The sequence below is a fragment of the Buteo buteo genome, chromosome 6 (genome assembly GCF_964188355.1).
Source record: "Buteo buteo chromosome 6, bButBut1.hap1.1, whole genome shotgun sequence".
Lineage (NCBI taxonomy): Eukaryota > Metazoa > Chordata > Aves > Accipitriformes > Accipitridae > Buteo > Buteo buteo.
In genome coordinates this window covers 28,833,859-28,861,404 of record NC_134176.1, presented here as the reverse complement: position 1 = coordinate 28,861,404, position 27,546 = coordinate 28,833,859, and the positions used below count along the sequence as shown (strand labels likewise).

Below are 27,546 nucleotides of genomic sequence, written 5' to 3'. Positions count from 1 at the left end.
GTCTGTCTGAATGCTGGAGAGAAGCACACAGGAATAACTGGAGCAGGTTAAAGCCACATCCTCCACCGCTGTGAATTCACCAAGGAGAGCTGTAGCTCCTGCAGCCGGGAAGGGGGGAGGCCCCACGCCTGAATTTCAGGGGCAGAGGGCAGCAGCACGTGCTCCCGGGCGTGTGCTCCTTCTTCCCGTGGAAAACCCCTTTGGAAAATCCGAAGGTGTCCGAGTTCAAACCGGAGCTGAGCCGGATGATAAATGAGAGGGCGAGCGGGTGCGGGGCTGCACTGCAAACCTCCAGCCTCCGCCGGCAAGTCCCAGCAAGAGCTGCCGCCGCGTATTGGAGCTGGAACGAAAGGTGCCACGAGGGCGGGCGGGTGGGTGCTGCCACAGGTGGCCTCAAAACCCCTCTCTAGCGGCTGGGTGGCCGGGTGCTTGGGTGACGGAGGGGGAATACCAGCCCCCCGACCTGCCTGCCGCAACGGGCGCAGGAAACGACGCCTACGTCTGCTTCCAAAATTAGCTGCAGCAGAAGGGCTGTGAGAGCTGTGAGCTGCTTAGATGTCTGACTGCTGTGGAGGTAAACCACCTAAAACCCCTGAGCCTGTGACCCTACCGGTCTACTAGGTGTTAAATGTTTCTTAAAAAGCGAACCAGGTGGATTCCCACGTATATCAGGATGACAAGGTGGGCAACGAACCATAACACAGACCAGGTACAGTAATATTTTTTTAATAAATACATATCTCACATGTACCAAAATAATTATAAACAAAAAATGTACAGTATTTACACAATATACAATTGCTAAAAAGTGTAGCAATTATGACACACATGGTGTGAAACACACAGTTTCCAATGCCCACAGTTAACATTATTGCTACTTTCTTCTAACAGTCAGGAGGTCACCAGTCCCTTGGTTTGACTCCTCCACCTGGGACACCCCACCAAGAGCAGCTGAGGCCAGTCAGTAAGGCCAGGGAGCACCACCAGCCCAACACAGATTAACACGCAGTCTCCGAGAAGATGGGGGGTTGGTATGAGCCTGCCTTGTCACGAGGCGACACGCATTCCTCGTGGTACTTAACGCCAGAAGATAGCTCTCTGTAACCAGCAGGTTGGATGTGTAGTCTTTGTAGGGCTGAGATGATTGGCTATGTGGCTTTTTATCAGGTGGTGTGAATAATCACAGATCTCTACTGATGTTACACATCCCACTCCTGTATTTAAACACAGGCCAGAACCTGGAACCGTCCTGTTACAATTACGTGCTCCTTGCTGGGCAGTGTAGTATTTCCCTCCTGGTTTTTCCCTTCGCATTGCGACTTTCTTTTTAAATGAAGAAAGTCAGTCCTTTTTCTATACATATGTACACAGTCACTTCTTTTCCCAGATAGCTCTGCTTTAAAATGCCAGCTGTCGTCCTCCAATAAGGCAGTCATCGTATATAAGCTGCAAGAAAAAACAAAAGGCTGTTAATGCAAAACTCTTACTGGGAGTATCGTATCCACTCTGGGATAACTGCCAAATTCTGCATGCCCTGACTTCAGCAGCATATAAAATTTCTACACCGAGGTGGTTTCATTTGCCATTTAGCAGCACTGAGAACATTAGAAAAACAAATGCTGGGGAGGAGAAAACCACCCATTAACTTGAATTTTATCTCACAAGGTTCTGTAGGTGTCAGCAACAGAACAGTGTTCAGACAACTGTGTTGCATGAAGCTAACCTCCGTTCCCTCATGTTATTTTTTACATTTTATTCTTAAATTTATTCTATTTATCTGCTCGCCCCAACTGCCATCTTGCTGATGGTTGATCACATAGCCTTACTTTATGGGCTATTTATAAATGTCTGTTATGCCTGTTATGCAGGTAAGGGGTCACTGGAGCGTGTCATCAGAGCAGCATCACCAAAAAAGAAAAACCTACAAAGGGCAAGATTTTCCCCTTCTCTTGAAAAGGTGCAAATAGCTACTTACTTCATCCTCTGTGAATTCAGGCTCCGATTCACTGCTCTCCTCGTCCTCACTTTCTGGCAACATCTGCAGGTCAGCTGTGGTCAGCTGCTTCAGCTGTTCCTGTATGCTGGAGTTGTCTCTTCCCCATGTGAGCTGATAGGGGGAATAGCCCTGGTAGGTCACTTTGTTCACGTCCGCCCCATGTTTCACCAGAAGCGACACCAGGTCTGAATTCTGCAGGTCGACAGCCAAATGTAGTGCCGTTCTGCCATTGCATGGCTCCTGCGTGAAAATAACAGAAGGTTTGGGACGTTAGGAGAGCCACTGCCAGTGCCAGACCTGTTGATTCTTACGACTACACAGCCCTGCTCGGTCAAATTCACAGCATACATTACATACCTGAGCATTTACATCTGCTCCCAAGGACAGCAAGTATTCAACAATAGCCAGGTATCCTTGAATAGATGCCAAATGGAGACACGTATGTCCTGCAAAACACAAATGAAGGGAAAATTTGGGTAAGTCTAACCTAATGCCCTATCATTCAGCTAAAGTCAAGACGATAGGACAGGATGGTATCTAAGTGTGCACTTCATCCATGACAAAAGGGTGTTTTCCAGAAGAGCTTTCCAGCTTCCAGTAAGTACGAATAACAGGGTTGGATTTTGGAAAGATTTCTTGGAGGCTTTATTCCAGTGTTTGACTGCAACTAACTGTAACCAAAAAAAAGGAGCACTGCAAAAGCACTCACTAAAAATGCAAAATTCAAAGCTGCGAGAGCCAATGATCAACAGTAAGGAGGCCTACGAGGCAGTGACATTTTAAAGAGGTCAAACACTGCTGTGTGCTTTGGGCTCCTCAACTCTCAAATGGGCATAATGATCCTTCTCCAGCCCCCTCGAGATCTTTGAGCTCTACGGGCCATCAACCCTGCCCTCAGTACAGCACACCGATATCGATGTACAACAGCGTGCCCGTACCGTTGTAGTTGGTTGCCTGCAGGACGGCAAGGAGGTGGTGCGGCTGGCAGTACTGCGTGAGGACGCTGACGCTCCTGAGGGAGCCCTGCTGGCAGGCAATATGCAGGGGGGTGTTTCCTCGGAAGTCCCTGAGTTCCAGGTCGCATCCGGCCTTCAGAAGATGCTCGGCAATTTCAGGCTGATCGGTGATCACTGCCAGGTGAAGAGGAGTCTGCAGGCAGAAGAGAAAACACAGACCCGTAAGTTACACTGCAAACTTGGCAGCAACATCTAGACAAGCAGACCCCTTGACCGCTCGGTGATTTGTTCCCCCAGTTAAAAACACACCCCCTAAACTCAGGTCTTTATGCGTCCCAGCATGTTGTATAGTTGCCCTTTAGTCTGGAAGTGATGAACTTAGGGCTCTCCGGACACCGAACAGTCAATCCATATGAAGGCTACAATTAACATCCCAGTAAAGAGGGATGCAACCCATTGCATCATATTTGAAAAATGCGGGTGTTAAATGCCACTCTCAGGGGAGAGGAAGCGTCGTACTAAGGCTGGCTGGAGCCAGCTGGGGACTTTCCTGAATGTAGGCTTTGATTTAAGTAGGCTTGACTTCATTGATTCCATCAATTAAAAAAAATTCTGAAAAGGACTTTTCTGGGTGGGAATTCCCCAGAGGGCTCCTGTGGGGGTGGCGGGGGCTGATCCGGCTTTGGGGCCGCAGAGGCGCAAGTACCTGGCTGAGGTTGTTCTGGAAGTTCAGGAAAGCGCGGTCCCCGGCCGCCTGCCGGATCACCTCCAGGCTCAGGGCTTTTTCCTCGTGAATAATCGCCAAGTGGAGAAAACTGCGGAGGGGGGGAGGGGAAACAAACATCAAAACCGGAGCGACGGCCGCTAGAACCCCCACGCGAGCCCCCCCCGAGGCGGGCGCGGGGCCGGCCCCGGGTCACGCGCGGGTGTCGCAAGCCGGGGCTTTCGGCGGCCGGGGCTTTCCACGCCCGCGGGAGCCGCCTCTCCCTGGCGCCCCTCCAGGGACTTTCCGCCCTCCCCGCCGCGCCGCGCCGCGGCCCGGCCCGGCGCCTCCCCGCCGGCAGCACATCCTGTCCCGTCCTCAGCCCGCCCCGTCCCCCCGCCGCGGCCGCGGCCGCGACCCCCGGCCCCCACTTACGTGTCTCCGTCCTCCGTCAGCTGCTGCGCCCAGGCGGGCGGCTCGCGGGGCTGCAGGCGTATGTCCTCCAGCTCCTTCACCAGCTGCCGGTACTCCTCCTCCTTCATGGAGTCCAAGCCGCTGTCGTGGCGGTCGTCGAGCGGGAAGCCGCCCGGGCGCTCCTTCTTGGCTTGCTCGTAGCCCTCCATCACCGGCGGCTCGACGAGGCGGCGGGCGCTGATCATGGCGGCAGGGCTGCGGCGACTGAGCGGCGGCGGCGGCGGCGCTCCGCATATACACCCGGGCGAGGGGATTTCTGCGGGGGAGGAGCCGCCGAGGACGGGAATTTCCAGCCACTCAAAGCCCGACCGACGGGTCTGGTCCTGCTCGGCGCCGCCGGCGGTGGCAGGGAGGGCGGACCGGCGCGGGCCGGCCCCTTCCCGCCCCTCCGCCGCCCCGGGAGGGGAGGGGAGAGCAGGGCAGAGCTCGGCCCGGCCCGGGAGGGGACTTGGCGTTTTTCCACGGCAGGGGGGAAGTACTCGCCTCCCTGGCGTCCCCGTCGGTACTTCCCTGCCGCGCCCCGGGCGGCTGCCCCTCGCCGGCTTTCCCGGGGGGCTTTCCCTGCTTTTCCCGGGGCTCCCGGCGCCCCCTCCCCGGCCCCGGCAGGGCAGCGGGTGTGCGCACCCCTGCGGGCTCCCGTTGCGCGCCGCGGGGCTCTTTGGCCCAGGGTCCCCTTGCCCGCTGCAGGGGTCCTCGCACGCTGAGGACCACCCGCCCTTGGTGGGCACTGCTGGCCGTGGTTGCGCCCCGCTCCCCCGGGGCCCCGACTTCCCACCAGCTTGCTCTTTGGTAAGAGGGGCTGCGGGTGTCTCAGGCCAGAGGGCCAGGCCGTAAGCACCCAAAGTGGTGGTCCTCACGCTCAACAGAAGCTCCCCCCCCCCACGCGAGGCGCGGCATAGCGCGACGGCTCTCCTCCACGGCCCTCAGCTGCGCAATGGCAGGTCTATTTTTGAGGCGTCGTTTTGAGGGCCGCTGAGGGGGGCTCCCCGAGGAGTCGTTGACCGGCGCTCCTTTGACGAGCAGGACCAGGCTTCGCAGCCATCCCAGGGCAGCCAGGTCGTGCTAAAAGTTCAGGGAACCAAACACCACCCAGGGCGACGCGGAGGCTGCGACTGCATCGGCACACGCGTCTGCCCGGCTGGTGCTTGGGGTGGGGGACCGCTTTTTGGAGAGAGTATCGCGCAGGACTGGTGTTGCGCTGTCACAGCACCTGCAAGCATGGAGGTGCTGCCTCAGCGTTCAGAGGGTTTCACGGCTCTGCTGTGGAAGTTTTCACTCCGTTTCAGTGCAGTGGGATCGGGAATGAACAGAATTCTGCACCACTCCTGTACAGCCAGTTCTGGTCCAGGAGTAAACAGGCCTCTCTTAAAAGGTACGTGTCCATAACGGAGCTAACCTTTTTAAGAAGAAATTACATCTTCTGCCATTAGTCTTACTTTCTCTGGCCATGCCTAATGATTCTTCTCTGCTCCTTTTTACTGCTGTCATGCCATCCGTGGGTAGTGAAAACTGGATAAATGTAGGCTCCCACATGGATAAAAGGCATTGTCTGCAGGGCTGACAGCGCTGAATTTTTCCCTGGTGAATTTTTGCGTCTACTTCTTAGATGTGGGGGATTCCCATGAAGAATTTTTCTTCTCTTGCAACTATTGCTGGCCTCGCTGAGTAACAGTGTCTGCACTTTTTCCCCTTTTGTCATTTTCCCATGGGATGGCATCCTTTTGAACAAGAACTTATGAGAAAATCCAAAGATGAAAGGGGGAGCCAGAGGAGAGGGTGAATGCCTGACTTTCTATGAGCAGATGTTCCTGATTTTCAGCCCAGCTGTGCCATTCCTGAACTTTATTATTCATCACTTGGCCTGGGACAACCCGGTGGTGCTTTTGGGCAGGTTTAGAAAAAAGCCATACAACTCCTTCTTTTATAGGTTAAGGGTTATGAAAGTTTTGCGAGCTTCTTGAAACGGTTTCCTCTTTTTAATGTAAATTGGCAGGGGAAATTTAATTAGCAAACGAGTCTCCTCCTACTTGCTTCCCTGCAAAAGAGGGAGAATGGGAGTTGGAAAGCAAGCTCCTGCTCTGACTAGCAGGGGAATCAAGCCCAGCCAGGACCACGCTGCCTCCGGTCGGAGTTTTGCTAGAACCATGCAGAAATTACACTTCAAAACTTCCCGTCCTCGCTGTAGTGGCTGGAAACAGAGTTGAGCAAAGCGAGTTCTTTGCCTCCTTCTGTAAGTGACCTCCAGCTGCTCTCACAGGCAAACGCGGGGCTATTTTTAGCAAGCATTTGCCAGCAGAAACCTCTTTTTGGAGGCATGCGAGGTGCTTTTCTTTTGTGTGCGTTTTAACTTGGCGGTACTGCAGCCAGTTGTAGGTGGCAGAAAGGAGATGGAAAATGTTTTCTGGATGGAAAGTTGCGCTGAGGCCAGCCCACTTCCTGCCCCAGGGAGATGCTGCCACCCCACAGCGGCTCCGCAGCCTGGCCCCAGGCGTCGTGGGGGGGCCCCAGACATGGGCCAGCACCCCTGGGTATTAGGCAACCAAAAGCGTGGATTGAGAAGGGATTCAGCCCTAAACCCTGATCCACATGTACGGCAGCAGCCAGCCGTGGATGTGGGGGCAAGTGGAACCCTCATTACCGTTAAAACAAATAAAGCCACTCTCTTCTCTGTAACTCCTCGCAGCTAACAAGGTTGTCGCACAATATTTGCCTAAAGGGACAGCCTATAGAAGATGGTATAAAGCAGAGGTTTTGAAACAGTGGTGAAGGTCATTGATGCTGCTTTTGTGCTACTGACGTACTGTCCTTTTTTGTGAAAATGAACACATTCTAGCAGTTCTTCTATACAATTTTCTACATGGTCCGCAAGAGGAAAAGAATAGAAAGAAACAAACTCAGCTTTTGGAAATACGGTTTTTGGATATAGGGTGGACCCTTTCACAACTCTTGGTTTCCTACGTGGCCACTCACGTGGGTGTTGCAGTTCTGGGAGGCTCAGACTTGTCCCCACGGTACAGAGCAGCCTACCTATCCAGGGACAGGGGTTAGCCCTGCTGAAACAGGAGCAAAACTTTATGAATGCTGCAGTCATCTGTGCCAAACTGACCCCTCTTTGTCTTCTTGTGTATTCTGGTTTAATACCTCTGCTATGTCTGCATTAATTTCACAGGAGTGTTTTTTATGCTCATCAGCCTGAGAGGGTGTTAACGTTCTCTGCATTTTTTTATTTGGGATTATGTTAGCAGTCTCCGCTGCCTGGTCCAGCAGGCACTTCAAGACCAAGGGACTACCTAAAAGTCACTCCAACAGTGTAAAAGGCTGTAACCTCAAGGGGTGGTTTTGCACCTGATACCTAAGGGCTAGATTTTGCAAAAGCCTCCTCCACTCCAGGTGCCCCGAGCACTCAATTGGCAGGGCTGTGGGGCTGCAGGGATGAGATGTTTGTTTTCATTCTACCTTGCAGAAAGCAGCTGGCAGGGCTCCGACAAGCAGCCTTGCGTGCCTGAATACTGAAAAGGGGCAGTAGGGTTTTAATCAGTTTTTAAAGTACATGAAAGATTCTCGTGCTGCTGCCTCCAGCAAACACATTAAACTGTAATTTCCTGATTGCCACACTAATCATGAGAACCGTCTAGTGGCCTAGTGCTGTCGCTGTGCTGCTGTTGATTTACCAGAGTTGGTCCCTCAACTTCATCCTTTTGTGATTGCTGCTGCAGATACCTATTAACTGTTTCCTCCCATTTAATCTCAAGGACTATGCATGGCGCTCAGTAAACGTCCGGGAAATGTAGTTCACAACATTCAGCAGGATCTTGGTCCGGGCTGTTAAAACCAAAAGCAAAGCAAATCAGTAAAGTAAACCTGCTCTCTGCATGTGTATGTGCACATGCAGATACCCCTTTGGAATAGGACTCCAGTTTATTGCTCCAAAAGTCTATGGACTTTGCTAGTGCGATGGAAGCCAGGGAACACTTAACATTGTCATTCTGATAACATTTTGCAATTAAAATCTGCCTATCTCAGGCTCCCATTTACAGCTGCTGTAGAGATAAGAAGCAGGCAGCTCCAAACAATTAGTCCAGTGGTAAACAAGAAAAACGTGTTTCCCTCCTGCTTTCTAATAATGACTGTTACTAATTTGAAAGCTTTAAAAAAATGGCCGAATGAGAAGAAGGAAGAAGTTAAGCAAAGTCCATTTTTGTCAGCTGGGATGAGGGGTGATGGTGTTACATGTGCCATGTGGCCTGTATCCCTTCCTCCTCAAACTTTTTCATCAGAGGCCATTATGGGACAGTCACATACTCCAAAAAGCGGTGTGGTGGATGCAATAGGAAGCATTTCTCCACCTTATTTGAACTGACATAATAGCCAAGCAAACAGTGCGGGGGGTAATTTTTGGCACGTGAAGCCAAGGTCCAAATTAGGGCATTTAAAATGCTACCCATGTCCCACAGATACAGAAATGGAGTTAACTAGGATATCCTGGCCAGAGTCTAATGGACCTAGATTTCTGGCTGGCTACACTAGTGTCTGTTTTTATTTTTAGACTGCAGCTTATTTTTGGCATCTCTTAAACTGATGTATTGCGTCCCTGGAAAGATCTGCATTTCTCTGCATGAACTGGGGGCTGTTTATATATCAATTGCTTGCATTTCTGGGGATCCTTAGGGATGAGGTGTACTATATCAATTTAAACTGCTTTTATTGTTATGCCTTAAGGGTAAATATAGGTCAAGTCATTTGAAATCGGCTATCACTTGGAAGACAAGTTTTCTCTGGTGCCATTCCCATTTCTCGTGTGGAAGTTTTGTTAAAGCATGTTGCTTGCAAAGCTTTAAGCTGATGCTGGCTGCCTGATGCAGCAAAGCTTGCTGCCAGATGTGTTCCGTGTAGGAAAGAAGAGACTTGAGCTGGGGGAAGAAAAGAGAAGCAGAGGCAGGACTCTTGAGCTTGTTGTACAACTTTCCCTTCAGCAATATGAATAAGGTTGCTCCCCACCAGTACAGCCCCCTCTGTGGTTGCAGACAAAGTGGAAGCACCTGACAGGAAAAATATGAACTGGGAGCACGCTAATAATTAAAAAGGGACTTTCCCCCTGCAGGCAGCTGTGACATTTGGTAATGTTACAGTCTCTACTTCTTCCCAGCAAGTAGGAATCTTGCAAAGGTGGAGAGAATGGCACGGTGGGACCATGCAGAAAACTGACCCGGTGAGAATTCGGGAGGGAGAGCTCTGCCTGGCAGAGGGTGAGCACGGGCAGCCAACGGGGCCATGCCGAGGAGGGAGCTGCTTTCCCTTCCATTTGGATTACGGATTGAGAAGGTCAAACTGGAGCTGGATACAAATTTCCCTGGGGTATTAGATGATATTTTGAGGAAACTAAAGACCTGAACTGAGTTACGCTGGGCTGTCCGAGCAGGTGGCTGCGCATGGGCAGTGAGAACCATCTGTTTCAGCACGTAGTTTGCTCTGAGCCTCCTTGTGTTCCTGTGCAACCCTCGTGCTTAAAGCTGGTGGGTGCAAATCATCCTGGATAAACATAAAAAGCCAGTACGCTGCTTCTCCATAAGCAGCGGGAGCCCACCGCCGTAGACAGGCACACAGCAAGCCTTAATTAGAAGCTGAACTGCGTGTGGGCCCAGGGATTTCCCTGGGGACGGATGTGGCAAACGCAGGGGCTAGTGCACTGAGTGCTGTGGCTGTGTGCCTGAGCTAGCAGGGGAGCTGCCAGGGGAGGAAGCAGGAAATACTAGACAATAGTGAGAGCATAACCCTGACAGAAAAAAGAAAAAACAACAGAAGATGAACTCTGGGCTGGGTGCTTCCTGAAAAAGCCCTGGGACTGCCAGCTGAGGGACTGGCTCGAGGTCGGTTCCTCCTGTGCACACCCTCTTTGGAGGAAGGCAGGCTCTCTGCTCCTTCTCCTGCTGACAGTCCTTCGGAGCCCCGATGCCCAGCAGACTGCATGGCTCTGGGAGGGGTAACCCCGATTTGCCACCCACAAATTGCCTGAGACTGACAACGGGTGTCAGCGGCAGCTGCTGCTGAGGTAGTGGTGCTAAGGGAGGCTTGGCTTTAAACGTTCAGTGCAAAACGCCCATCAGGGTGCTCCGGGGCACTGCTTGGGAGGTTCCTAAGGTTTTAACCTCATTTTTTTCTGGAGTGGTTGTGGGCTGTGCTTGGAGCTGGAGCACTGGCTGTGCCAGCGGGGAGTGTGTGCAGCGCTGCCCAGGGCTGGGTGTGCTGCTGGGGCCACGTACTGGTCCGGCCCATCCTTCCTCCACCCGTACAAATGGCTGTTGATGGGAGCAGGGCTGCAGTAGCGCCTGGGGTAGCTCAGTTATTCTCTGCAGGAGAGCGAGCTGAGAGAAGAGCTCCAAGGGACAGCAAAGAGCTAGGCTGCATTTATGGGGGTGTTAGGTGAGCTCTGATTTACAGACTGAGAAAGGCTAAAGGCAGGGATGTTAAGTGCAGATTCTTCCAAACTCCAAACATCCCATGCTTTGCATGCTCTGGGTATTGCCTGCACTCCCAGGACACAGGTTCTCCAGACCGGGTTATAATAAAATCCTCATTTCCTTGCACAGCTCTCGTTCCCTCTTATTCCTATTTATTTTCATGCAACCAACTGCTTACTCTGAGCACGACCACTCCCGCCCGGGGCAGGTGATGGCTGACGGCGAGTTTGGGGCCACCACGACTTGTGGGAGCCAGGGGATGAGCAGTGCCGCCCTGCAGGGTTGTTTCACCTCTGCCACTCGGGCCGGCGGTCAGAGTGTGGCCTTTCCTGCCCATCCTGCGGTACCCAAGCTGCACATAATAAACGGGAACTGGAAGCAACAGTGCGTCTTTCAGAGGGTGCCGGGGCCAGTGATTCATTACTGGAGCTGCACTGGGGAGGAAGGGGGAGCAGATGGAGATAGCACGCAGATTTTCCAGCCTGGACGGAGTTTAAATTTATCTCTCTCCAAGGCTGCATCTGTTCCTGGGATGATTTCCTGCTTAGTGTGTGCCTTTTTGGGCTCTGATTTCTTCACATTTCGTGGGCATTGTTTAATAACTTATGGCTGTGGTGTTTCCCAGACAGAAGTATTTCTCTGGGATAAGCTCGTGCCTTTCTTGGGCAGACAGTGTGTGCACAGGCAGTAAATTCAGTTCTTCTGCGAACTCCCTCTCCTGTGTGTGTGCCATGGTGATGTCTTGGAGGGCCTGTGCGCAGCATAGCCCCGAGGGCACGCGGTGCCAGCCTTCCCTAGATGTCTGGGAACCCTGGACAAATAGGGAAAAGGTAATCCTGGAGTTCTTCCCAGGCCAAATTTCTGAGCAGGGAAAAATATAACTTGCTTGGGAAAACCCTGACCTCTGGCAACACAGACTTAGGGCCACGGGTTTGGTTTTATGCTTGAGACAGGAATTTTCATGGAGGCTCTGAAACACATTTGTGGGAAAGCCAGTGAGGGAAGCGAGATGGGAGGGGGTGATTTTCCCCAGAGCACTGCAGAGAAGCCATATTGGTCCCTCTTTGAAACAAACTTTTGACAGTCACACTATTTAACTCTTCTTCTGCCTGCATCCACAGACTCGAACCCTTTTTTTGGGCTCTATCCCCTGCCTCCCAAAGCCCAGCATCCCACTATGGCCACCGCAGCTACCTCCTGTATCCTCATCAGCTGGCAGTTCTTTGCCCCTGCAGAGCTGGGAGGTAGAAGACATCACAGTCAAAGTATCCTCGTCTCCCAGGAGCCTACAGGAACCTGACCCCTTGCAGGACTCAGCTGGCTGTACTATTAACTTGTGTCTCACCCTCCATGTATACATACAGCAACACCCTGTCCATCACTTTGTATTTGTATCATCCCTTCTAAGGAGAGTCCGCACACCCCCACAGTTTCTGCTGTTCCTGTTGTGGTGGTGTCACTTGGTGTGTCTGTCTGTCCCACTGGCACTTCTGTGCTCTGACCTCTGCCCGGGAGAGCCTCCTGGTGCTGCTTGGCAAAGCTGTGTGCCCATGTAGTCTTGCACTTCTTTAAGACATGTGGGATGTGTGTGAGCAATCAGCTAGTGAGTAATGAACAGCAAAAGGGCACCTGTGGCTTGTGTGCATGAGATCCCCTTCCCCACCCTTCCTAGCGAGCAGCGTCAAGTCCCCGTCACCTCAAGGTCTCCCAGGCTGTGTGACCACGGAGGAGGCTGAGCCCTCCTGCGTGGGGCTAAGCGGCAGCTCCCAGCTCTCTGGGCTGGGGGTGCAGCCCTCCCTGCTCCCCTGTTGGTTGGGAACTACCTGCAGGTCTCTGTGACTCCTTCCATATGTTTGGCTTAGCTGATCTCAAATGACAACATATAGTAGGAGGAAAACCAGGCCAGATCACCCAGTTTCAGGCACAGCATGACTATATGAGACCTAGTCACACTCCTGTATCCCTTAGTACCTTCCCTCAGCTGCCTCATCTAGAGGTCTCTGATAAACATTGGTTTCATGCTACCAGTCCTGGGGAGCACAACAGTGGTCCAGGGAGACCTCGTACCTGGAGGAAGCTGTTGATCACAAGGAAGCTTGCGTGGGTACACTCTTGCTGCTGGAGCAGCAGGTACTGCTCCTTTGGGCTATTCGAGACAGCTCCAGGTGGGAAAACTTTAACATCAGCTCTGAGCTCTCTACATTGGCGTGGTGCTGTGCAGGCAGAACCTTACCTACGTCCCTCCGCATGTGGTGAGGGACGCCCGTGGGCAGATGCCCAGAGCTTGACCACTGCACGAGCCCTCCCATGTAGGCAGGCACTGCTGCGGGGCTGGGGCTCAGCCCCGCTGCCCCACTCCCCCAAACCCAGGCTGAGCCTCTCTGTGGAAGAGGAGGCAGGAGGGCAGCATAAGCGAGGTCTTTGCACATGGGGGCGAGGGTGGGGTGTGCTTAAGAGGGTGGAGGAGGAAATATCTCAGCTTACGTGGGCTGTTGCACTGCTGCCCTCACAGGTGGCACCCGCTCAAGCGGAGTTTGGAAAAACCCCACTTCAGCTTAGTTTAGCTCAGGTTTTTTTAACCCTGTTGGGGTGAGCTGCTGTAAGAAATCATCCCACGTATGATCAAGCACGCGTTGGCAGAGGCAGGAACAGTTCCCAAATGGTTCCTTTCCCAAGGACCATCCGGAGGCACCCAAATGTGCTGTCTTACAGGAAGGATGGAGCCTCTGGGAGGTGGATTGGGCAGACTGTCCTTGGGAGCCCAGCTGCACACTAGTTTCAGCTGCATCATCAAAGTGAGTCATTCAATAAAAACAATTAGCTGAAGAAATATCACTAAACAGTAATAATTATCCAAATGTCCTAGCATTGACCATTTAGATGACTAAATCCACACAATCAATTGTGTTAGTGAATGCTAATTCAAATCTAATAACGTTCTGGTTTATTTGATTATGTATAAAGAATTCACCTGCAGTGTTATGACAGGATGGGGCTGCGGAGCAGCTGGGTGCTTGGGCACCTGCCTGCCCTGTGGCCTCTGTGCACGTGTTGTCTCCGGGCTGCCAACAGCACACACAGTGTCCACCAGTCAGGCTGGGGAGCAGCAGAAGAGCAGGGCGATGACGTCTAGGGGCCCTTCGACTGGGCAGGCAGCAGCTTTCATGGGCTTCGGAGGGACTTGTGCCTGCACAGAAACGTGGTGTGGCCTCTCAGGAGAGGCTACGTTCTCCTTTCTGCCTCCTTGCCCGAAGGGTCTCACGGGGCTCTGAATCTCCTAAACTGGATGACTGGGCAAAATCACACAAGCACCAGAAATCCACATCATCTGCCTGAGAATAAAGGGGTATGGAGGGAACTCATGCTTAAAAACGACGATTACAGTTTCAGCCAAGAACAAGTCACACTCTTTAACTCATGTTGGAAATGGACCCTCTGGCACAGGCTTTTACTCTCTCCTCGTGTCCTCATCACTGTGGTACCTCAGCATTGGAGGCACACAGGTCTTCTCCGAAGTGCTTCGTGCTCTGGATGGACCGTGAAACATGGTCCATTTTATTACGTATGGACGTTGTTTTGTTTCATCTGGACACTGGCATCATGCTTGCCACCACAGTACCTGCATATCTAGAAATGATGGATGTTACAGATCCAGTGGGATTCAGGTTGGTGCTGGAATTGCCCTCAGTCTTCCCGCAAAGGTGCAGTGAGCTCCTCCGTCCCCGCTGCCAACAGACCTGCTCATCTTAGCTGATATCTGTGGGTGCTCGGAAGAGATGAATTCAGGAAAGCTTGGGTTTTATCAGTATTTCAAGAAAGGAATTGGCAAAGGTACCAAGAAGGCAGCTTGCCCTGAAAACTGATGTCTGCCGTGGTATTTTCACATCTCTGTAGAAATTGTTTATGTTCAGCTCTCCTCATGCTCTGCAAATGCAGGAAGGAGCGAGCGCGTCTGGCGTAGGGACCGGTGACGCACTTTCACAACACAGGGTGCCAGGGATGGCGGAAACCCGGCGCCTCTGAGGTCAGCGGCCGTCAGGCTGCGCTCACGCCTCTCACGCTGATGCCCCATCCGTTGAACCACGTTGTTCCCCTCGGGTGAAAAACAGCGCAGGCATCAACAAGGTGAATTTCTCCCGCTGCCCACTATCTGTTCTCACTATGACATTGCAGGGTTTTCTAAAAGGGGCTAAGACGCAGTGAATCACCACGACGTGCCGCAGCAGGACCGGCTCGGTCCCGCTTGCGCTCGACATCTGCAGCAGGTCTGGCAGCGGGGGCAGGAGCTGCCCCACTGAGGTGGGAACATTTGCCATCAGCTGAGGGAGCCTGGCTATGCTGTTGGTAGCACATGGGGGCAGCAGGAGCAGCCCTTGTACCGCAAGGACAGGGCTTCTCTGCCTGTCTGCTAGTATTAACGTTCATTTGCTCTCTGAGGCAGGCTGGGTTTATTTTTTTTTTTAGGTCATTCTGTGTAACATAATCATATTGGAGTAGAATTCTTCTACCTAATCAAATGAAACTTCATGTAGTTAGTTTGTCATTAGCATTTACTAACGAATGTGATTGTGAGGATTTAGTTTCTCACATGGTTAATAGGAAGGCATTTAGGTAATTACAGCTGTCTAGTGTCTTTCCACTGCTAATCGCTTTTACTGCCTGGTTCATTTTCAGACCAGCAAGTGAAACTCTGGCACGCATTTGCGCAGGGAAACTGCCCCTGCAGTTACATGTTGCTGTATCCCTGATACGTTGCTTTGTAGGTGTGAAGTCACTTCCCAGCTCCAACCTAAGTTTCATATGAACTTCAGAAAATCACAGCCTTGCTGTGATCCAGCTTTCCCACTTGGCTATGCCATGCCAGGTCATGTAGTCCAGCAGTCTCTCTCTGACACTGGCTAACTGGAGACACCTAGGGAAGAAAAAATATAAGCAGATAAATATGTAATGGCCCTGCTCCTCTGCTTTCAGAGCTTTAGGAGCTTCCCATGCACCTGTGTTTGGCAGCTACTTGTGGGTTTAGCTGCAGTGAATTTACCTAATCCCTTGCTGGGCCTCACCACATCTTTGGTCTCCACAATATCTTGTGACAATGAGATTTAACTATGCATGTACTGAAAAGAAAACTACACCAAAACTTCCTGGTGTTTGTTTTAAAACTACTAGGTGGTATTTTAATTGAGAAAAAGGAATACTTCTGTTATGCGAAACAGGGAATGAGATTTGTTCTTCACCTTTTTAGGCCACCTGTGATGTGACTGAGCTGTTACCACCCTCTGCTGTCTCCTTTCCAAGCTTCAGCTAGTCCTGCTTCTAACTTGGTTAGTTTTTTCTCATATGAGAGCCTTTCCATACCTGGTCACCTTTCACAGAACCTATTTTTTTCTGGCTATCTCTTTGATACAGGGTGCAAATTGTATTTAAGAAGGATTTATAGAAAGGTAAAATGATGTTTTCTGCTTTTTTGTGCATTTCTTCCTATTCATTCTGATAATTCTTTCTGCTGTTTTGCCCGCCATGGATCCCTGATCTCAAGTATCCACCATGGCTCTGAGATTTGTTTCCTCGTAAAAACAGTTAATTTAAAACCCGTGACATGTATAAATAGCTTTTCCCCCTCAGGTGCTGTGTAGTGCGTTTGTTAATGTGGAATTTAATGCAAAATCTGACTTCTTACTGCTCTGCTACATCACATTATGAAATATTTCGCACTTCTCAGCTGTAGTTTAATCTTTTCTGAATAATTCGGTATCAGCTGCAGCCTTTGCTGTTTTGCTTTTCACTCCGTTTACTAGATCACTTATGGATAAGGTAAAGAACTGGGGATTGTTTTCTTCGAAGACAAAAACTGGGGGAGGAAACGTCTATTATAGAAGCTAAGCGTAGTATGTTACAATGCTGATGATAATTCTCATAAACTTTTGTGTCATTGCTCTGTCCTTTGATAGCGATCTTGTTAGTAACAAACACTTCAGTAGCGGTTTGGGAGAGTACTGTCTTTTTAGGAGCTAAATGGGCGAAGGGTTTCCAGCCGGCAGGGGAGATTTCCGTACTGGTAAGATGAAGAGACCGAGGAGGAAGCTGTTTCTGGCAAATAATTAAATTAAAATTAAGATGTGTGCCCACTGGTCTGAGAGAGAGGAGTGCCCGTGTACCCTCAGAAAGTTTAGCCCCCCTCCCAGCCGTCGCTCCTCAGTTTAGTAGGGCTTAATTTCAAACGACAATTCTTGTATTTTCTCCTCACTTCCCCCTCGTCCTTTCCCGTTCGCTCCTGTGGCACGTTTGGTGCGGCACCCTCCGCCTCCGCCCGGCTCCCCCCGCCGTGCCGGTGCGGGGGAGAAGGGGAAGGGGAAAAGGGAAGGGAAGGGGAAGAAGGGTGCCGGTGCCGGCGCGGCCAGCCCCCAGCCCCGGCGCCCCGCCGGGAGGAGCCCGACCCCCGGCGCCGCCCGGCGGCCGCTGTCCCGGCGCCCCCCCGCCGCCCGGCGGCCGCCCCGGGGAGGTGCCGAGGGCGGTGCGGGGTTTCCCTCTAGCGGTGCCCGAGCCCGGCAGAAGACCGAAGCGGCCCCGCCGAGAGGCCCGGGCCGCTTTGCGGGAGCGGCGGGGCTTCAGAGCTCGCAAAACGCGTCTCGCCTTCAGTGACCGACCCACGGGGGTGGCGGGGTGTCTCCCCGCGCGTTGACCGCCACGGGGTGTCCCGAGCCCTCCTCGCACGCGTGGAGTCCTCGGGCGCTGTTGCGTTCGGTTCGACAACGGCACCGTTGGGCGCAGCCCGAGTCTGCCGGCCTTGGGCGCGGCCGAAAAGCCCGTTTCGGGGCGTCTGGGTCCGGACGCGCTGGGCTGCCGGGGCGTCGAGGTTGTTCGGTCACCGGATGCGTCTTTGGGCAGTGTGGCTCTCTCGCCCATTTGCTGGTACCTAGTATTGCAAGCGACAGACAGAAACTGAGGAGAATTGGTGAAAATACGCGTACTTTAAATCTCCAGGGAACAAAGTGTGAAACGTATCAGAACTGGGGTAAAATACCATGTATGGACAAGAAATTCTTCGCAAACAGGAACCAAAGGTGTTCTCTAGCCACTACGTGAACCTTCTAGTAAGCTCCTTCTCCACAGCTACTTGCAGGGCCTTCAAGCTTTCTAGAGATGTTCTGGGCCAGGGGATTTTCACACCCTTTGAAAACTATCCCACGTCTCAAGGCAGTTGAAAGCCAGTAGCTAAATCCTCCAGCTCCTCTTAGACCTGATGTAAATGCCACCAACACGTGTATTGCAGAGATCCCTAATGGCAAGAGCTCGGTGCGGTACGGAGCACGCTGGCTTGAGCCCAAAGGTGGGGGGGCCCTGCCTGCAGGGTGTCCTGCCCAAGGATGGGCTGCCCTACACCCCACCTTCCTGAGCAATTTGGAGTTACTCTGGGAAAGCATCATTACACGCCTGCTCCTCCCTGCCTATTGCCTGTGATTGCTAGAAAGCCCGATGCAGGTGTTTGTAACCTGTCCTGTGCACCATGAACCTCATCAGAGACATGGGAGGAGCAAGGAGCAGGACCTGCAGACCTCAGGCTCTAGGGCTGTTTGCATTAAATCGTTGCCTTGTGCCATTGTGTCACTGTATTTTGGAGCAAACCTCTCCCCTTGCTCAGCCTGACTGCACAGTCTCTTCTGAGACAAGCAATACTGTGGGCAGGGCAGGGCTTGAGGGAATGCCACCTCTTGCTGATCCACATTTGACCATCTTGGGACCCTCATGCTGGCAAAGTCACTTAGATTCTCTACTACTGCCCTTGTCCTCGCTTCCTCCATGTACTTTCCTGCTTGTCGTGGTTTAATCCCAGCTGGCAACTAAGCACCACGCAGCAGCTCACTCCCTACCTCCCCAAGTGGGATGGGGAAGAGAATCAGAGGAGTAAAAGTGAGAAAACCCATGGGTTGAGATAAAGACAGTTTAATAGGCAAAGCAAAACAAGGAATTAATTCCCTACTTCCCATGGGCAGGCAGGTGTTCAGCCATCTCCAGGAAAGCAGGGCTCCATCATGCGTAACGGTTACTTGGGAAGACAAAGACCTTCGCTCCAAACGCCCCCCCTCCCCTTCCTTCTTCTTCCCCCAGATTTTATTGCTAAGCATGACATCACATGGTCTGGAATACCCCTTGGGTCAGCTGGGGTCAGCTGTCCCGGCTGTGTCCCCTCCCAACTCCTTGTGCACCCCCAGCTTCCTCGCTGGTGGGGTGGGGTGAGGAGCAGAAAAGGCCTTGGCTCTGGGTAAGCACCGCTCAGCCAGAACAAAAACATCCCTGTGTTATCAATACTGTTTCCAGCACAAATCCAAAACTTAGCCCCATACTAGCTACTGTGAAGAAAATGAACTCTACCCCAGTCCAAACCAGCACACTGCTAACCTTCCATCTCCCTCTCTCAGTCCCTTCCTCAGCAGCTGCTAGAAGCCATTGAACGGCTGCACTCTTCTCATCAGCGTCTTGGTGCAGCTCCAGCTTCGTAACCCACCAGCTGCACTGACTGCTGAATTGCAAACCCTCTTTTTTGGTTTTCATGTGTATGTGCCATCTTGAAAATGGCATTTTGCAAGGATTGTCAAAAGCTCTCCCTAGTAAAGCTCCCTAAGTATGGTGCATCCTTCTTCATATCTGTTTTTCCTCTTCCCCTTCAGAAAGACTTCAGATCTGGGGAGACTATGTGGCACACTTCATTGATTTGGGCAGATGAATACGTGAAAAGATTATGTGGGTCTTCTGATGAGAAAAGGAAACATTGGTTTGTTCCTTGACATCTGGCAGGGGAAGCAGGTGATTCTTCTGATTATTGCTCTTAAAATTAAAAAGCTATTATGGGTACTTCAAAATGTTATTAGTGTGTTGAAGTAGTACTGTTGATAGTTAAAATAAATAATATTGATTAATTAGTGTTCATTAATGTTATATCTTTTAAATATTATTGTTACTATATTAAGTCTTGTAGGAACAGCTTTAAAGGTTCTTAATTGGCTTTTACTTAGGCAAAGCACCAGCATCAGGAATGGCAGAGCAATGACAGGCTGACATGCATCCAGCTCTAGGAGGGATGCAAGTGTGGGACTCGGGCAGAACTCGGACACTTTGGTTCAAAGCTGTGACAATGAGAACTGTCTCTCAGCGGCTGTCTGAGCCCAGCCTGAGGTCTGTGAATGCCACACTTTCATGTGGCAAAGGACTTCCACTGCTGAGAGTCCGATGCTTCAGCCCCCATGCAGACCCAAGGTTCTCCAGGATCATCAACCCATTATTCTGCAGAGCCTTGCTGGAGCGGCCTTGGGACACCGGGGGCAGCTGGTGCTTTCTTTGGAAACCACCTCTGCTCTCTTTTTTCACCAGGTCAGTGGTTAATGCACTGGGGACCTGGGTTGCATCCCTTCCTCCCGCTGTGTCTTGGGAGCACCCAGGCCGGTGGGTCTCCCATGCCTCACCTTTGGCACGGTGCTGCTTCGTGTAGACTCTTCAAAATTTCTTTTATTGTGGAAAAAAGAGCAACTGGGAAAACATTTAGGAAGAAGAGGTGGTGTCAGCTCCAGTCCCTGCTCATGGCTACCCAGTGGCTGCTTCATGGGAAAGACAAGCTCTTGCTGGAACAAGGCCTGCAGCCCTGGACACCCCTCTCCCCAGGTGAGCACTCCCTTTCCTTCATTGTCTTTCACAATCTCCTGAGGATGCTGAATGTTTACAAGAGGTCAAAAGTGAATAGATGGAAAAGCCAACCTATTAAATCTATTAAAAACAAAGCCACCACTCAGAAATTGCCTGAGCCAAAGACTGCTGGCAGTTGCAAGGGTATTCAGAGGAAATACCACTTTATGCCTTTCTGTTCCTGTACTTTTCCCCAAGCACCTGCTTTTGGTCACCGTAGGAGACAAAATACTAGGCTAGATGGGCTTTCAGCAAGCAAACAGGGTATTTTTATAAAAATATGTTTATAAAATATAAAATATATTTATATTTCTAAAGCTACACAGGCCTTTCTGTGCTGCCTTCTTGGTGGTGTGTTACAAAATCCCAAGTTTGTTGTGAACGAGTCTTTGGCGGTGATTCTAGTTGTATCAGAAAGCAAAAAAATTGACCAGATAATAAAGTAATGAAAGTAGCGTCATTAAGGTTGCATTAGAGGGAAGACAACGTCAAAATAAGGGGGCTTGTAATCTTAGGATTGTAACTTGTTGAAAATTCCCAATCTGATGCCCTCCTGTGTGTACTAGGAAATAGACTTACTTCACACAGTAATACTCTATTTTTAACATCGGGTCCCTCCCTTGCCCAGATCACAGAGTGGAGGGTGACTAGAGTCGAACGAGGAGGACAGGGTGAAGGAGAGGGTAGCTGGCGGAGTCCTGCCCCCTTCTGCCTGCAGGAGCTGGTGGGCAGGGAGAGGAGCTGCTGGTGACCACCGAGGATGGCTGCCCAGTGCCGTGAGACCCTGCTCCGGAGAGCCTGCTGGTGCGGGGCTGGGTGTCTTGAGTGAAACCACGTTTTGCAACAGAGGGCAGAGACAGCTCCTCGTTTCTGGGTGCTAACTGAGGGCACCTGGTGCTCAGTTGTAGAAATGTTTGTCCTCACCACACCTCTGGTCAGCTAAAGCTGTGCATGGCTGACAGCTCCACTTACTATCTAGTCAAATTTCTACTTCAGAGCCCAATTGTAAATTTCTTTTTCACAGGAAACAGGATTAACTCACAATAGATACAAGTACATATTTTGAAGGATGTATCTTTGTTTATAGAGTGTCCATGCAGTCATTTATAGTTAGGTACTTTAATATAAAAATAACACGAGAGAAAGTGTTTTGATGGTGACAGTGCTGATAGCCAAAATACTATCTAATGCTCTACGTGCAAGTACACGTATAGGCCATTCTTGCAAAATTGGATGTTTTGGTATAATCATTCTGCTGTTGTGATCAGATAATGTGTATACAGGTAGCTTGTCATGTTGCCAGCCTGATAAATCTGAGCAGATAGCAACTGATACTAAAGACGGTCTGTCCTCTGACATACAAGCACTGTTTGTGGTGTCTAATGCTGCAAAATTAAGCAACAATGGGTAGTCCCTCTGCCCAGGACCTCTCCAGCCTGGTGGGCAGATTTCCTGGCAGCTTTTGGCACCTGGAAGTGGATTCTGCTCCCTTAACCCCCAAATTTTCACGAGCCAACAAAGGTTCTTTGTTCCTGTCATCTTTCATAATATTTTGAGTTCCTTGTTTGAGTCTGGTAACACTTCCACTTACCTTAATAGTTACCTTCCTGCCTCAAACGTAACATTTTTTTGTTATTTTTCAGGGTAATATTTATCAGCTTTTCCCATCTCCCTCTCTTCTGCCTGGGGAGTCTTCCCTCACCAGTAGCACTGCTGGTCTTTGGGGTGAGGTTTGGGTTCAGGGGTGGGTTACGAGTGCCAAATGTCACTCGTGCCTGTACAGCTTCTTGGTCTGCAGTAAAACTAAGGGGGATTTCCTTTGGGACACCCTGGATGCGGAGCAAGACATGGAGATTAAATGTGGGTTCATCACGCCTAGACTGAGTTGCCTGTGGTCCCAACTGGGCCACAGGGAGACCAAAAAGACTGTCCAGAAGGTCTGGTTTAGGCTATGGTGAGTTGCCCCTGAAGGTGTCTGTCTCTCCACTGAATGTGGAAGGCATTTAACCAACTGATTTAGATTACACACCTATTTTTTAAGTGGCCTAACATTCGGTGACATGAGGAGGGACATCTGGACCTTATGTTCCTAGAGTTAGTTATTGTCACATGAAAGGTGCTTTTTTTATAAAAAAACCCCAAACAACAAAACCCTAACCGGTTTCATAATCTATTAAAGGATGGCTGAGAGCTAAGGAAAAGAGTGTATTTTTCTAATACGTTGCCATAGTTGTGCCTTGCCTGAAAAAAACAGTCACCGTGAAAAAAGACACCTGCAACTTGACATGAAAATTGCCTCCCAACAGTTAATGAAGATATCGCTTCCCTCTGTGATGAAGTTAAAATGTAATTAAAGTTATGTTGCTTTGGAAAACTTCATTGATGGTGTGCTGGGTAGAGGGAGGCAAGACTGCGGAGATGAAACGTACTGGAAATTAGCATGAGGTGTTATGCACTCACAGCAATCTTTCGCATGTCCTGGCAGTTTGTCATGAGAGTGTCTGTCGAAGGAGGTGATGCTTTGACTGTGATACGCAGCGTGAAAACATGCGATAAACAGGAAGGCTGGCGTGATGGGGAATTTTCCTGAGTATTGGGTCTATACTTAATGTAAGCAGATTTTTAGGAGGGGGGAAGTGTGTGTCAATAACTGTTGGCATCATTTATCTGTGTGGAAGCATGAGAGAACTTCTTTTCAAAGTGAGAAGAGATATTTCTAAAATAAAATCTTCTAAAAGATTATCTGCTCATATTTTGTCCCAACATGTCTAGAGGTTACAGTGGAGACTGCAGCAGAGAGAGTTAAGTTCTTCACTCTTTGTTTTTATTGTCCGTTCTTATAATTAAAATCACTGGAAACTGTCATTTAGCAGCAAATTTAAAATAAAAAGAACAAAACTTGCACAAAGTCCCCAAACAAAACAAAAAACCCTAGAGGTGTTGACACATCCTATCATCAGGTTTAGAAGGTAAGTACAAGAAAAACGATTGTTATCAGGTGTGAATTAACATATAGTGAGTTTGCTTGCAACTGAAGAAGGTGACAGATATAACATATGCATTAATAAAACTTCAAATGAAAGGTATGGCCGTCATTAGGGATGGTACTTAGAGAAATGCTATTGATTCCAGAAATTGAATTTAATTTGATGGCTTTTACTGTAATTAACGCAAGGGTTTGTACCAGCATAGATCTCTTAACATTATTATCTAAGGTGACAAATTATGAAATTAAATGTTCATTTAAGATGTAATTCAAATTTTCTAAAGGTTTTCTTGAGTCAATGGGTCTCAGTTAATTTCCTTAGAGCTAACAGACCTGATTTTTTTTATCCTGCCATTTTTCTGCCAATGATGGTACTCCTGATTTACATCAATGCTGCAATGAAGGCAACATATACAAAGGAAAAATTCACAGGTTCTGATGAGTTTTTGACAGCCCCTATTGCATATACTTTGCAAGCTTGAAAAGGTATTTCCTTTGTAGCATTAGATTTTAATGGTACTGAATGTAACGTGCACATACAATAACAGTAATTCACTTTCCTTGTGTTCGATCATTTACCTTGTCATATACCTGCTAGATTCAGGGTCTGGTTCTCTTCTCTTTTACACCTGTTTTACCCAGCGGCTGTTTATTTTGATGGAGTTACTCCTGATTTAGACCTGTGTATATGAATCTGTTATCTGAGAGAGGTAAATTAATGCTTTTAATCAAGACCACTCTTCTGCCTACCCATCAACATCAAAGCCTAGACATGCTATTAGTTATTGAGAAAGGAAGCATAGTGTGAGTAAGCAGCCCTCAGCTATCTCTGGCTCCCCATTACCAGAATTTTAGCACCATTACTTCAAAACCATGAATACTTTTATCCTCACAGTCACTTGGAAAGGCTATATATCCCCATTTTACAGACCAAAGACACAAAAGGATGCAGAATTTAGGCAGAAATTAGGTACCTACATCCAAATCTAATTCTCAAGACCACTTTGCCTAGCTGCTACCCAAAGTCACCCTACTTTGAAGGTGCCTCTGTTGTGGACACTGAAGTCCCACATACCTGAAGATTTCTTTCTGGCCATGCCTTGAAGGACCTCGGTCTTGCCAGAGCATAGCAGCTGCATGTCTAAGCTTTCCCCTGTCAGAGCCTGTGGCCTCAGCAGGACTTTCCCCACTGGAGGGTGAATCTGCCACCACGTACTCAGAGTGTGCTGAAACCCTCAAGGCAGATTTCACATTTAACACCAGTGGAATCGCTTTCTTTTTTTTCCTTCGCTTTTCCCAGATACAAAGAGCTCTGGCAGCCTTATCACTGGTCTTATATCTGGTAGTTGAATGAATAAGATCAGTCTTGCGGGATGTAGGTGTGATATCAGCAGACCCTCTGTTTGGGAGGATTCAGATCTGTCTCTGCATGCTTCCAGTTAACTGCCCAAGCCAAGGGTTAAAAAGGAGGACTTCCCAATTTACTGAGATCCACTTATCTCACTGAGGCCTGGTGAAGAAGATGTAGTGCACCCTCTCTGTCTCTGCATGCCATCATCTCAGGCGGAACCAGGCCACTGTGCTGAACTTGTTTCCTCAGAGGTGGGATAATAAATACTGGATTTTGTGCTAGATTCCCTGTGGTCTGGGCAAAATATTCCTGCAGGCAGCCCTGCTATGAGGTACTAGGTAGAACAACTGTTGGATGAAGAAGTAGGAGCCATTCCTGGAGCAGAGACTGGAACAGATGGCTAGGTTTTCCTCTGGTTGTCTTAGCCACTGAGCAACAGAGTTGATCTCCCCCTTCCCCCTTCTCTGTGAGTATTTAAATAACTCGAGAACAGTGACCTCATCTCTACAGAAGGAGTGGAGAGTGCCCCAACCTAAGGAAGGCTGGAAATTAAGATGTAGCAGCCTCAGCATTGCCCACTGGCCACCTTACGTGTTTCCCTGCTCCCTGTGATGGCAGCTGTGAACGTCGCTGCGCGTTGTCCTCAGCTCTCCGGGAGGTGCTGGGCGCTCGGGCGCGGGCTGTGCTACCTGCCAGGGGAAACTGACACCTGCGGGCTGGGTGACGAGCAGTAAGCCGGCACGGCGGCGGCCAGCTCCTCTCCGGGGTGCGGTGGGATTAAGGACCGGATTGAAATGGCACTGAGGCACTTAGAGACGAGACATCCAGCGGGATGGCGGGCCCGCCCGTCGGGGCCTGCCCCGCTCCCCAGACCCCTGATTAACGGAGGGGGCCCCGCTCCCCAGACCCCTGATTAACGGAGGGGGAATAACAAGAGCGGGGGGGCCTGGTCGGGGAGGCGAGGGGAAACCGGGGGGAGCGCGGCGGGGCCGCGGCCGGCAGCGGGGCCGGGCCCGAGGGCGTGGTCGAGGGCGTGGCCGGGCCCGAGGGCGTGGCCGGGCCCGGGGCGCGGCGGCAGCCCGGGCGGCGCCCGGCGGAGCTGTCCCGCCCCGCGGTGCTGAAACGCCTCGTAGTGACAGCGCCGCCGTGGCGGCTAATCCCGGCCCGGCCCCCGCCCTAATCACGGCCGCTCTCCAGCAGAGACCAGCGAGTACCGGGGACGAGAAGAGCAAGGGCCAATTAATTGTTTAAAATACACGGTCCCACGTGTAGACTGCAGTCCCTCTTTATTTGTCGGCTGATTATAGCTGTAATTGCTTTGCTATTTATCCGCGGAGCAGCTTCCCCCGTATTGAGGATAATGGCATTAGGAGGCCTTGTGAAGAATACTAATTACTTAAACCCAGAACCTGAAATTTCAGGTCTTAAAGGCAAATGGAGGAATTAATTAAAAAAGGAGATTGGAGCCAGGGTAGGCGGTTAAATGCACGGAGACAATACACGTGCTAGGCTGCTGACCTGAACAATGTTCCTTTCCAATGGCAATGGCAGAAGAGAAAATGGGGGAACAAATTGATATGCAATTCAGCTATAGATTTATTTTGAGACAGTTAGAAAAGTGCACCTCTATCAAAGCAAACATCGTGCTCCAACACTGTTGTAATGTGAATTGATGAAAAATTAGTAATAGTTACTCCCAAAAAAGAAAGAATTCTTTAAGCTTAAAAACTAAAAGATGAACTCTAATTTTACTTCTGCACGTGTAATTTGTTGGAGAAGTAATGAATAAAATTATAATTAATAATAATAAAGATAATAACAAGTTCCTATTAATGCCTATAAATATCTCTTCGTTAATCACATAATGACTAATAAAAACATTCAGAAAGTAGTTAAGAGAGATTTTTTTAAAAACCAAATGGCTAAGAAATATAATCCTACTGTACCTCAGTAATTGTTAAAGGAAGGACCCATTATCTTAATTATGTTTATGGAGCAAACATTATTTCAATGTGATAAAAGATGACATGGCACTAAAGGTAAAGCTACAGCAGATGTTACATGAGTAACAAGCCAATATGCCCACATTCTGGTAATTTCTTCCCTCCCTCCCCCCGATATGTTCTCATTAATCTGTGATTAATAAGATTTGAGTATAGTAAATGATGTTGATCTATTGTCTGTCTTTGTCCCACATCATAGAGAGAGCAATTTGTCAGCTCAGATTTTGTGTGACTACTTAATAGCAAAGACGGGGAGAGAAAAGATGCTAATCTTCTAATTGGCATCTATAGAGAAAGGTCTAAGAACACTGCCTGCCTGGAAATAGCTTGTGTGCAATTCCTATGCCTGCAAGGCTGAGGTGGACAGACAGCCGTACAATCCTGGGTGCCCATGGAAAAGGAACTGTATGTATCTATCACACAATCACCTGCTGTCCAAAGAGGGACTGGAGAGCAAGGCGTGCCATAGAAAAAGGTGCAATTGCTAACTCTTCAAAGTCTGTTATGTTTCAGCCTGTTACATGTCAAGGGAGTACTTCTTGACTGGCGTGACTTTAACAAAGACAGAAACCCTCCTCCTTCCCAGAGCAGAAAGAAGAACAAGGCGGGGGAGGAACAGGGGGCAGTGATGGAGACCAGAACAGACCTCTCACTGGGAAAATCGAAATCAATGGAGGGAACATAAAGTGCCCAAACACCTTTCCAGAGATGTCAGGTGAACAATGGCTTCATGCTAAGATGATGCCACTTAAAATTCAACTGACCTCCTTAGGTGCTAAGATTACCTAATAAAATGATTGACTCTCCCATAGGACAAAATACAAATAATTTCGCAATTAAGTCACTAGTCCCAATTCAGCAAAGCATGTAAGCCGCTGCTTAGAACTAAGCATGAGGACAAGTGCTTTGCCTTTCCCCCATCCCTGGGTGTCTATTTGATGTCC

The 27,546-nt window shown here is 49.8% G+C and overlaps 1 protein-coding gene and 1 long non-coding RNA gene across 2 annotated transcripts; one reads left to right on the top strand and one right to left on the bottom strand.

Moving 5' to 3' along the window:
- Positions 1-710: 710 nt before the first annotated feature.
- On the bottom strand, positions 711-4,378 carry NFKBIA (NFKB inhibitor alpha). The gene is given in 7 exon segments (XM_075030271.1): positions 711-1,446; positions 1,976-2,236; positions 2,354-2,442; positions 2,935-3,145; positions 3,659-3,767; positions 4,091-4,330; positions 4,332-4,378. Coding segments are annotated over 7 exon segments (990 nt in total). The 5' UTR covers positions 4,364-4,378; the 3' UTR covers positions 711-1,398.
- A 111-nt stretch (positions 4,379-4,489) lies between these two features.
- On the top strand, positions 4,490-19,703 carry LOC142032106 (uncharacterized). The gene is made up of 3 exons (XR_012650739.1): positions 4,490-5,501; positions 19,254-19,389; positions 19,599-19,703. It is a non-coding gene; the product is annotated as an uncharacterized LOC142032106 (long non-coding RNA).
- The last annotated feature ends 7,843 nt before the right edge of the window (positions 19,704-27,546 follow it).